Source organism: Ranitomeya variabilis, chromosome 1 (assembly GCF_051348905.1).
Source record: "Ranitomeya variabilis isolate aRanVar5 chromosome 1, aRanVar5.hap1, whole genome shotgun sequence".
In the NCBI taxonomy this organism is placed as follows: Eukaryota; Metazoa; Chordata; class Amphibia; order Anura; family Dendrobatidae; genus Ranitomeya; species Ranitomeya variabilis.
Window position 1 is genome coordinate 1,053,495,169 of NC_135232.1, and position 12,862 is coordinate 1,053,508,030.

Genomic DNA, 12,862 nt, shown 5'->3' on the forward strand with positions numbered 1-12,862 from the left:
ACAGGAAATGATGATGAATTGGGGATGGGGAACATCAAATGATGAACTTAGGGTGGAGGGCCGGAGACAGCAAATGATGACTTGAGGTTGGGGGGGTGGGGAGAGCAAATAATGATGAATTGAGGGTGGGGTACAGCAAATGATGAATTGATGGTCGTGTAGAGTAAATGATGAATTGACTATTGGCGGACAGTAAATGATGCTGTATTGGGGATGGGGAGACCAAATGATGAATTGGGGTGGGAAAGAGAGAGAGGACATGACATAACAAATTGGGGCGGAGGACAGCATGTAAATATAATAGTAGTAGTGGGAGGCTTTGAGGATGCAGAGGAGTGTGACTGGTAATGAATTGGGGGAAAGAGAACAAGATCTAATTTATATATTTATTGGGTGGGGAAAGTGGCCATTTATAGTTAATGGGGGCACAGTAGTGGATTACAATTTATATTTGGATTGGTGAGTTGCATAATAACTAATTATGTACAGTTGTGCTCAAAAGTTTACAAAACCCGGCAAAATGTTTGCTTTCTTGGCCTTTTTTTCAGAGAATATGAATAACACCAAAACATTTTCTCCACTCATGGTTAGTGGTTGGGTGAAGCCATTTATTGTCAAACTACTGTGTTTTGTCTTTTTAAATCATGATGACAGCCCGAAACATCCAAATGACCCTAATCAAAAGTTCACATACCCCATTTCTTAATACCGTGTATTGCCCCCTCTAACATCAATGACAGCTTGAAATCTTTTGTGGTAGTTGTGGATGAGGTTCTTTATTTTCTCAGATGGTAAACTGCCCATACTTCTTGGCAAAAAGCCTCCATTTCCTGTAAATTCCTGTGTTGTCTTGCATGAACTGCACACTTGAGATCTCCCCAGATTTGCTCAATGATATTGAGGTCAGGAGACTGAGATGGCCACTCCAGAACCTTCACTTTGCTCTGCTGTAGCCAATGACAGGTCGACTTGGCCTTGTGTTTTGGATCGTTGTCATGTTGGAATGTCCAAGTACGTCCCATGCGCAGCTTCCGGGCTGATGATTGCAAATTTGCCTCCAGTATTTGCTGATAACGTGCTTTCCTTCAACGTTGACCAAGTTTCCTATGCCTTTACAGTAGGAATGGTGTTCCTTTCATCATAGGCTTGTTGATCTCTCTCCAAATGTATCGTTTATGGTTGTGACCAAAAAGTTCCATTTTGGTCTCATCACTCCAATTGACCTTGTCCCAGAAGTTTTGAGGCTTGTCTCTGCTGTTTTGCATATTGTAGGCAAGATACTTTGTGGCATTTGCGCAGTAATGGCTTTCTTCTGGCAACTCGACCAAGTTTTCTTCACGTGTCTCCTTATTGTGCAGCTTGAAACAGCCACACCGCTAGTTTTTAGAGAGTCCTGTATTTCAGCTGATGTTAGTTGTGGTTTTTTCTTTGCATTCCATTTCCTGGCAGTTGTGGCCAACATTTCTGTTGGTCTACCTCACCGTGGTTTTGTTTTTACAGAGCCCCTGATTTTCCATGTGTTAATCACAGTTTGAATTCTGCTGACTGGTATTATCAATTCCTTGGATATCTTTTTGTATCCTTTTCCTGTTTTATACAGTTCAACTACCTTTTCCCGTAGATTCGTTGACAATTCTTTTGCATAAGTCACAATCCAGAAACGTCAGTGGCTGGATGAAAGATGCAAGAGTCTGTCTGGATCCCAGAAACTCACTCAGCTTTTATGCACACACACTGGTTACAAGCAAACAGGTCACAGGTAAGGATGTTACCTTTAGTAGCCATTCAAACCCATTTGTGTCAACTTTTGTGCATGTTATCAAGCCAAAATCACCAGGGTATGTGAACTTATGATGAGGGTCATTTGGATGTTTTGGGTTATCATTATGATTTAAAAAGAGTATGTGACATATTCCCTTAAAAAAAAAACAAAAAAAACCTAAAGAGTATTGGGTATTTTAAGAAATGTTTAATACGTTAGAGTAGAGTAGGGCGGTGCCAAAAGAGTCTATCTTGTCTTGGTGATAGCTTAAAAATTCTTTTGGCCAAAACAAAAGCAGAAAACTATGTAAGTGATATGATGTTCGATGAGAACTATTAATGTGTGATTGGTGAGGACGTGGTGCAGAAGTCGCATTTTTCCAAGAGTGGCGGTGGGATTGTAGAAGGTTCAAGGTTGGAGGTGGAGCCTGAGCGGAATCTTAAGGGAGCCGGACAATTTTGCCAGTATGGGGCCCGAAATTCCTGGTGGCAGCCATTGGGGATCCACGACACCAAAGACCACCACTTGATACACAATGAATACAAGTCGCCACCATGGCGTTTTTTTTCTAAACTATTTATTGTGTTTAATATGCATTTATTAATTTGTGTATCTTCAGAAATGAGGCTTATGTTGTGTTCTTCATTTAGGAACCCATCCACATGCCACCATGAGGCCAGAGAGCAACACAGATGCCACTTCGGTCCATGCCCACCTTGTCGACAGATTTGTCAGAAAACTTTCCAGAAGTGTGGTCACATGTGCCCTGTGTCTTGTCATGATGAGGCTCTTATTAAGCAGAAAGACCTGGTAAAATCTTAATTTGGCGAAAGAAGGATTTATGTGATCAGCTTGTCCTTATCTTAATATATACTTACCTTGTAATGTCTGCACATCCTGTTCCATCCAGATGTGTCCGGATCCCAGAATTCCAAGCGGCGGAAGTTCACCAACCTCCATATTGGAACAACCAAGTGATGGGTGTCGCAATATGGAAATTGCTGGTGGTACCAGCCTCTTGCGCGGTATCACCAGCGGAGCACCATCACAACACACTCACACACACTCTTTCACTCTCTCTCACACACGCACACACACACACTATACGCCGTACGCACCACACTCACACACACACTGTATACCCCGTACGCATCTCACACACGCTCACACACACACTGTACACGCCGTACGCAGCCTCTTGTATGGTACCACCAGCGGAACACTGTTGTGAACACACCGCAGCTGAATGATTGACGCCATCTTTGTACAGGAGGCGCGCATGTGCAGGTTTAATGTAACCGCCGCTATCTGTCTGCACAAAGATGGCGGTGGTCTGATTTACTGCTCCTGTGCGAATTCCGCGCAGGTGCAGTGAATCATTCGGCTGATCCCGGTGGCACATGAGCGACGTGTCTACAGGCAGAGGAAGCCGGTCACATTAAAGGGGTTTTCCCACAAACGAAGGTTTACTTTAAAAATTGTCTGTGTCTGACCGTGTACAGAACATACCACATCTCCTGGGCAGGGGAGGAAGCAAAAGACAATACTGACACAACAGCAGGAGATCGCAGAGGATTCATTTTGTCAGGTTAAATATTTCACTGACTGTTTTTAAACAATATTTTACCTCACAAAATGTGTCCTCTGCGATCTCCTACTGTAATGTCAGTATTGTCTTTTGCTTCCTCCCCTGCCCAGGAGCTGTGGCATGTTCTGTACACGGTCAGACACAGACAATTTTTAAAATGAACATTTGTTCGTGGGAAACCCCTTTAAAAAGCAAATATCAAAGCCAACATGACTCCCCCTGAAAAGTATGACAATGAAAGGAAAGCAGCAAAGGAGATTCTCAACGCTGCAAAGCCTGCCCCCATCATGACATTATTGCCCTCCCAATGCGATGACATCGGGTCTCCATCTAGTTATATATAATCGTAATTGGTGTAAATTCTTCAGTGCTATCATTGGCAGATTTTAAATCCAACTTCTGTCGACCTCTATAAATCATTATTACGATTTAGGATAAAGCACACAGAGTAGAGGAGATCCTGCTTCCACCTCTTTGTAGCTCGCTGCCTGAAGCAACAGCAGCATGAAGGACATTAAACTGCAGTACTGAGCAGCGTTGCTGTGAATTCAGCACTGTAGTAAAACATTTAGTAGAGTCCTCCAAAGTGTCTGTTTGGGTCTCTCAAACTGAAGCTGCTCCTAATATATTATTATGGACAGCTGTAGCCTGGTCTCTTTGTGAAATTGGAAAGCTATCCCCGCTCTGGATACAGTGAGTGATTGGTTTTCTTAATTTCCTGACGCGATTGTCAAAGATTTTTCACATTTTTTATTTTGTTTTGCGTAAACTCTCCAAGGCAGATAATATTTTGTCAATCCTGACTGACCCCTATTTCACAAGCAGACACCTGCACTGCCAAAGTAGATCTCCAGTTTAGGAACGGTGCAGAATGTATCTCCTTTCTAAACACCTATCACTGTGAGGAATAGTGGTAGTACCATCTACGTTTTTATGTATTTATTTGCGATATTATCTTTAAAAGGGGTATTCTCATCTCCAAGATCCTTTCCCAATATGTAGTAGGTATAATACTAATAATATTAGCAAATATCTCTAATTAGAAATGTAGTATAGTTTTTCTGAGAAGATATGTAGCTTACCCCATGTGCAGTGCATAGCAGTAGCTTAGGTATCCATGGTTACGGCCACTCATATAGTGACAGTTCTTAGTGGACATAACCATGGATACCTAAGCTACTGTAATGCCCTGCACATTGGGTAAACAACGTAGCTAGTCAGAATAAGTTTACTACATTTCTAACTGGAGGTATTTGCTAATTTTATTATTATTACACCTACTACATATTGTGATGGGATTTGTAGATTGGAATACCTCTTTAAAGCATACCTGTCCTTTCCACCGAAACTAGAGTAAAAATTATCCTCATCTTCCACAACAAGTCAAAATTGCTCTTGGTGCACATACCAGTCTGATATGTTATTGAGGGGGTGGTTGCGCTCTATGAGTACTCTGCCAGCACTGTAGGTGCAGTAACATCCTTATCCTCACTTCCCAACATGCAGTGCACCTATCAATGCCCAATAACTTGCCTACCCCCTAATTGAGAGCACTCCTTTCTTTTATGTTTAATTCCAATTTAACAGACAGAAGAGCATAATCAAAGAGTTTTTAAAAAAAATGGCTCCACTTCCTGATCCGTCTTAGCATCTCTGCTGCTGGAGCCTGATTACACTTGACAGCAGGCAGTAATATAACTTATTTTAAGTAATGATTTGTGGATAGCCTTTTTATTACATACATGATCTAACAAATGAGATGTGTGAAAGTACAATGAACATTTATCACTGGCTTGTATTTGTTAGCCTCAGCCTGCCGGTCCCTGGGAGCAACCTTGTGAGCCAGCCTTCATCCAGACCGCATTGCCGTGTCCTCCATGCAATGTTCCCATGCCTATGTAAGTCCTAAGCTCTGTATACAACTTGTATCTTACTCAATACAATTGTACTTTGTGTTATAACCGTGCAGTTGCTCACATTGCCGATCACGTCCTCAGATTTGGTTGCATGAGACGATCTATGTAGTCGTAATTTCCCAATTACAGTGGAATCCCAATAATGAAGTCAGTCTGAAAGTTATATTGATTCATCTGTAGTTTGATTATACGTGGCCTCGCATGTAATATGTTTCCCATTGTTGTGGATGAGTGTGTGGGTTATGTCTGCTCTTTCTATTCTGCGATACATTGGGGATTGTTTATGGAGAGACACGGGTTCACATTACATTAATATCCTTTACAAGCCTTTATCGCTTCCTCTATCAGATGATGCTTTATGATGATGGTGAGATGTCTGGCTGTCCGTCAGTGACCGGCGCAACGGAACTTTTCTCTGTGATTCATCGATTCCAGATGTTGTCTTTGTTCTTCTGTCTTTATTGGACAGCAGCAGCATGTACATTTTTTTAGCGTTATTGGAGGAAAATAAATATTTACGTATATAATAAAGTTACCAGATCTCCCAGACTGATGCGTCTTTTGCACTTCCATGTCCTGTTGGCTGTTACATATGTCAAATATTAATCTGCATTAAAAGCGGAGTCACTGCATAAATTAGTTCCAATACTTATCTCACGAAGCTTAATTTTGAGGTACAGCTTACGGTTGAGTAAATTCGGAAACTTTCAAATTTGCTTCAAATTTCATAATTTCAGATTCGCTCTAAACTGCAATTATTTTTTTATTCAATATGCACAAATCAAGCAAAATGGCAAATATTTCCCATCATTTAGCTTGGTTTTTTTTATGGCTGGGAATAGGATGAAAACGTCCTCTTCTGTCCTCACTCTTTGGCGCCTTCATGTATTTGTTTTCGTCTATCCTCACTCTTTGGCGCCCTCATGTATTTGTATGCTTCTATCCTCACTCTTTGGATCCCTCACTCTTTGGCACCCTCATGTATTTGTATGCTTCTATCCTCACTCTTTGGATCCCTCACTCTTTGGCACCCTCATGTATTTGTATGCTTCTATCCTCACTCTTTGGATCCCTCACTCTTTGGCGCCTTCATGTATTTGTTTGCGTCTATCCTCATTCTTTGGCGCCCTCATGTATTTGTATGCTTCTATCATTCTTTGACACCCTCATTCATTTGTAAGCGTCTATCCTCACTTTTCCGCGACCTCACTCTTCCGCGACCTCACTCTTCCGCGACCTCACTCTTCCGCGACCTCACTCTTCCGCGACCTTTTTGTCTTCCTCGTACTTCTGTCTTCAAGCATTTTGGCGCCTTAACGCTTCTGACTTCACTTTTGAGCACTGAAGATTAAAAGAAAGACCAGAGCCAGCGGAGAACCAGATGAGGAAATGTTTATTATGCTATGCTGACAGGAGAGACATGGGTGCATAATAAACGTCTCTTCAGATAAAAGACACTTACAAGACTGAACATGTGAACAGCAAGTTGTTTTCACATATAAATGCATATATCCAGTCTTTTGAATGATTTCTGAGTGCTTTTTCAGGCAGGTTTTGGGGCAGCCCCACCTGAAAATGACATTGTGTGCACTTTTCCTAGTGTGGAGACAGCTTTCAATCAATGGGCAGTGCCATGTGGAACCTAAATATTAAGAACATCAAAGACTACAATACTGAACCCAATTTATAGTTATTTTTATGAATACCATGGCCTATACAAATACAAGACACAGCATTATGATCAGGGCCTCTATCCTTACTTCTCATAAGGAAGCATAGAAATGCTGAGAGATTGGTTTTTGACAATGTACACACAAGGGTGCAAACTTGGCACATTTGGACTGAAAATCTCTGCAGCACAATATATGCTGGGCATGTCACCACAAATTTCACTCTTTGTAATCCAGAGATTTCAGCAATTGCTTTGGATCCAAAGGGTAACGTTTCTCCTTGTGGAGCGCACCATGCCAATGTCAGGAGACTTTAAAACCATGCAATGCTCCTCAGGGAAATGAAATGCAAATTGTCTATTCAGCGAGGAAGAGAACTTGAACTCTAGCGCCACCTATAGGAAGTAGCAATCCTAAAAGTCAATATCGAGCCTTGCCAAATCAGAATCTCTTATCTGCAGACTCAATGTTTCGGCACCCCTTATCAGGCAAAGTGAGAGATTTGGTTTGGTTAGGTGGTGTGTATGTGTATGTACCGTATTTTTTGGACTATAAGACGCACCAGACCATAAGACACACCTAGGTTTTAGAGGAGGAAATTGGGGGGGAAAAAAAAACAACTAAGAAACTGAAGCAAAAAAATGTGGACAATTCTGTACTTAAGATCACCTATCCTGGTAAATATGGTCCCCTCATCCCTATCCTGGTATGCATGGCCCTTATCCCCACCCTGTTATGGCCCCATCATTCTGGTATGATTTGCCCCATCCCAGTCCTGGTATGCATAGTCCCATTCTTATTCGGATATGATTGATTGGCCCCATCCTGATCCTGGTATAAATGATTGGCCCCATCCTGTTCCTGGTATGATTGATTGGCCACACCAGTTCCTGGTATGATTGATTGGCCCCATTCCGTTCCTGGTATGATTGATTGGTCCCATCCAGTTCCTGGTATGATTGATTGGCCCCATCCAGTTCCTGGTATGATTGGTCCCATCCAGTTCCTGGTATGATTGATTGGCCCCATCCCGTTCCTGGTATGATTGATTGGCTCCATTCCGTTCCTGGTATGATTGATTGGCCACACCAGTTCCTGGTATGATTGATTGGCCACACCAGTTCCTGGTATGATTGATTGTCCCCATTCCGTTCCTGGTATGATTGATTGGCCCCACCAGTTCCTGGTATGTTTGATTGGTCCCATCCAGTTCCTGGTATGATTGATTGGTCCCATCCAGTTCCTGGTATGATTGATTGGCCCCATCCAGTTCCTGGTATGATTGATTGGCCCCATTCCGTTCCTGGTATGATTGATTGGCCCCACCAGTTCCTGGTATGTTTGATTGGTCCCATCCAGTTCCTGGTATGATTGATTGGTCCTATCCAGTTCCTGGTATGATTGATTGGTCCCATCCAGTTCCTGGTATGATTGATTGGCCCCATCCAGTTCCTGGTATGATTGATTGGCCCCATCCAGTTCCTGGTATGATTGATTTGCCCCTTGCCATTCCTGGTATGATTGATTTGCTCCACCCAGTTCCTGGTATGATTGATTTGCCCCTTGCCATTCCTGGTATGATTGATTGACTCCATCCCCTTGCTGGTATGATTGATTGACCCCATCCCAGTCCTGGTATCCATGGCCCCATCAGAAAAGATTTTTTTAAAAAACACACCCCTTTATTCTTACCCTTCTCCGCTCCCTCGCAGTCGCAGCATCCTGCTCTGGTGCCAGCAGCTGATTAATGCTTGTAAGCAGCGCATGGCAGGGACATCATGTACTGCTTACAAGCATTAAGCAGCTGCTGGCACCGGAGCAGGACGCTGCGACTGCGAAAAAGCGCAGGAAGGTAAGAGTAAAGGTTTTTTTTTTTTTATATTTAATCTTTTCTGTTGGGGCCATAGATACCAGAAGTGAGATGGGGGCCAATCAATCATGCCAGGAAGAAATGAATATCCATTGCCCTCCACGCCCATAGGCGTGGAATGCAGTGCTTATTAATTTCTCTTTAGCAGCGGGCACAGGAGTTAGCGTGACGCGCTGCTCCTCCGATACCGCCTCCCCACAACAGCCAGTGCCAATATATCCAGACTATAAGACTCACCCCCCATTTTCCTCCACATTTTGGGGGGGAAAAGTGCGTCTTATAGTCTGAAAAATACGGTATGTATGTGTACACAGATATATACTGTATGCAAATATATATCTTTATGTATGATATTTTGTTTAGTCGGTAAGTATCATTTTTTGATGCAGCCGTTTGATGGATGGACCATTGGGTGCATGTTTTATTGAGTCACAGTGGCGTTATATAGGCTTGTATTGGTATAGGCTAGTATTGGTATGAGTATTGGTGCAACTATTGTGGCAAACTGAAAAGTTTCTTTAACACTTAAAGGGAACCTGTCACCACGTTTTTGGAAGATGGGATAAAAATAGCGTTAAATAGGGGCAGAGGTGGGCGTTACAGTAGTGTGTTTGTTATGCGTTTATTACCCACCTAAGTTGCCGAAATACCTTTGCAAAGTCTCCGTTTTCGCCTGTCAATCAGGCTGGTCTGGTCAAAAGGGCGTCTTGTCTTCCCCCAGATTTTGCGTAGTTTTCCGTTGGTGGCGTAGGGGTGTGCGCATGCCCAAGGTCCCGAATCCTCTGCCAGGGGATTTAAAAGAGCGCGCTGTTCGTTATTTCATTGGTGATCGGTGGGCGCGGCCATCTTCCTTTGGCCGCGCGTGCGCAGAAGCGGCGCTCTGCTGGCCGCGGCTTCAGGAAAATGGCCGCGGGATGCCGCGCGTGCGCAGATGGATATCGCGGCGGCCATTTTCCTGAAGCCGCGGCCAGCAGAGCGCCGCTTCTGCGCACGCGCGGCCAAAGGAAGATGGCCGCGCCCACCGATCACCAATGAAATAACGAACAGCGCGCTCTTTTAAATCCCCTGGCAGAGGATTCGGGACCTTGGGCATGCGCACACCCCTACGCCACCAACGGAAAACTACGCAAAATCTGGGGGAAGACAAGACGCCCTTTTGACCAGACCAGCCTGATTGACAGGCGAAAACGGAGACTTTGCAAAGGTATTTCGGCAACTTAGGTGGGTAATAAACGCATAACAAACACACTAATGTAACGCCCACCTCTGCCCCTATTTAACGCTATTTTTATCCCATCTTCCAAAAACGTGGTGACAGGTTCCCTTTAATGAAGCTCAACAACTCGGCTCCCTGTATGGTTTGTGGCCAACTCCCTGCCCTCATGCATCCAGATGTGTGCTCTTCTGCTCCTCCTTGTACACCGGCTCTGTCAGAGACCAGCCTGCTGCTCTGACGAACTTGTGGTCAGACCTCAGATATGTATTGTCCATCGCGCTTTTTTCTGTTTTACCAAATCAACAAATCCCTGAATTCTGTTTTTTTTTTTTTCAGGGAGTGCCTTGGCAAACACGAGGTAAGCATGTCACTATACCATCTTGAGTGCAAACTCCTCAATATCTGTGTGCGTCTTTGTCGCTAATCGCTAATCTTTTGATTTTAGCAAAAGCATGTGCAGGATTGTGATCGATTTCCACATAATTATTGCCCAGGCCTAAAAAAGTATAATATATTTGTACTTTATTATTATTCTGTCCTTCATGTCTTTCCTTGCTATAATAAACTAGTCTTGTATGCCAACCAGAAAAGGCAAGGGGAGGAGCGAGAGCAGAAATGTGAGCCAAGGATGTGACAGGGGTGCGTCTCTGACTACCTAGGCACTGTAGCCGAGATGGACATACAAATCACATTCTGACCTGCGCAGAGGAACATAAATGGCAGATAATTATCCTCTTTAAATTAGTGATTTGCATATAATCTTTGGAATTATGGCTAGAACGTTGCTTTAATAAAAATCCGTCTTGAATCGTCTTATTGGTTATCTCTGTTTCTCTGCTTTCATGAGAGTCCTAAAAATTGGCCACCACTGACAAATATAATATAGAGAACCCATATACTTCAGAAAAAATATTGGTGTCCAGGGAATAGGTATATTATGTAACAGTCCGGTCTTTAAAATTATATGTTGAAGTCACAAAAATCGAGTGCAAGGATTGAGCCACTTTGACAAGGACCAAGTATTCTAAGTGTGCAGCACCTACCAAAAGTGGTTTAGTGAAGGACATCCGGTGACAGGATTCAGAAAGTTTATTGATGCTTCAGCCCTGGTTCCATAGAAGAATTACTGCAGCACTTCAGAGATTTTTATTTGCACATACAGTGGGTATGGAAAGTATTCAGACCCCTTTAAATTTTTCACTCTTTCGTTCATTGCAGCCATTTGGTAAATTCAAAAAAGTTATTTATTTTTTTTCATTAATGTGTAATCTGCACCCGTCTTGAGTGGAAAAAAACCCCAGAAATGTAGACATTTTTTGCATATTTATTAAAAAAGAAAAACTGGAATATTACATGTTCATAAGTATTCAGACCCTTTGCTCAGTCAATCATATTTAAGTCACATGCTGTCCATTTCCTTGTGATCCTCCTTGAGATGGTTCTACTCCTTCATTGGAGTCCAGCTGTGTTTAATTAAACTGATAGGACTTGATTTGGAAAGGCACATACCTGTCTATATAAGACCTCACAGCTCACAGTGCATGTCAGACCAAATGAGAATCATGAGGTCAAAGGAACTGGCCAAGGAGCTCAGAGACAGAATTTTTGCAAGGCGCAGATCTGGCCAAGGTTACAAAAGAATTGCTGCAGTACTCAAGGTTCCTAAGAGCACAGTGGCCTCCATAATCCTTAAATGGAAGAAGTTTGGGACCACCAGAAGTCTTCCTAGACCTGGGAGAAAGTTCCACAAAGTCAACTATCACTGCAGCCCTCCATTAGTTGGGCCTTTATGGCAGAGTGGCCCGACGGAAGCCTCTCCTCAGTGCAAGACATATGAAAGCCCACATAGAGTTTGATTAAAAAAAACACATGAATCAGACCATGATTCTCTGGTCTGATGAGACGAAGACAGAACTTTGGATCCCCAAATCCAGGTGTGAAAAACTTGTTGCATCATTCCCAAGAAGACTCATGGCTGTATTAGCTCAAAAGGGTGCTTCTACTCAATACTGAGCAAAGCGTCTGAATACTTATGACCATGTGATATTTCAGTTTTTCTTTTTTAATAAATATGGAAAAATGTATACATTTCTGTTTCTTTTCAGTCAAGATGGAGTGCAGAGTGTACATTAATGAGAAAAAAAATGAATTATTTTGAATTTACCAAATGGCTGCAATGAAACAGAGTGAAACATTTAAAGGGGTTTGAATACTTTCTGTACGCACTGTATATACTGTCATGTGTTTCATCCATACATTTTGAGCCTTTCACTTTGGACAACTGTTTTATGTGATTTTAGTCTGACCACCAATCAAGCACTGTCATGGGTTTACCATGACAGTGTGGAGCCAGAAGACCGCAGCGTCTGATTCCTCCCACTCCGGCGCTGAGAAGAAGCACTTCTCTTTTATTTTAAATGTGTTTATTCCTTCTGGCAGAACAGGGGTTAATTGGCCATGTTTGAAATCCCTGTGCTCACAGCTAGGCTTGGTTAGCCACTCCTTTTCCCTTTATAATCTGGGCTCTGATACTAATCAGAGCTAGCATTTGCTGCATGGCTATCGGTAGGAGAGGAGTTTTTATTAGTGATGAGCAAGTGTACTCGTTGCTCAGGTTTTTCCGAGTATTTGTAACTGCTCATGAGATTTAGTTTTCATTGCCTCAGCTGCATGATTTACAGCTGATAGACAGCTTGAATACATGTGGAGATTTCCTTGCACCCAGGCAACCCCCACATGTACTCAGGCTGACTAGCAGCCTTAAATCATGCAGCTGAGGCATGAAAACTAAATCTCCGAGCACTAACAAATACTCTGAGACCACCCGAGCTTGCTCGGGA

The 12,862-nt window shown here is 42.8% G+C and overlaps 1 protein-coding gene across 1 annotated transcript in view; it reads left to right on the forward strand.

Annotated features, from left to right (window-relative positions):
- The window catches only part of NFXL1 (nuclear transcription factor, X-box binding like 1), a 129,931-nt gene that overhangs the window by 75,101 nt on the left and 41,968 nt on the right, over positions 1–12,862 (forward strand). Inside the window, exons 14-16 of the mRNA XM_077279812.1 lie at positions 2,413–2,572; positions 5,157–5,248; positions 10,359–10,380. Coding sequence (XP_077135927.1) covers positions 2,413–2,572; positions 5,157–5,248; positions 10,359–10,380 — 274 coding nt within the window. The remainder of the gene's footprint in view (positions 1–2,412; positions 2,573–5,156; positions 5,249–10,358; positions 10,381–12,862) is intronic.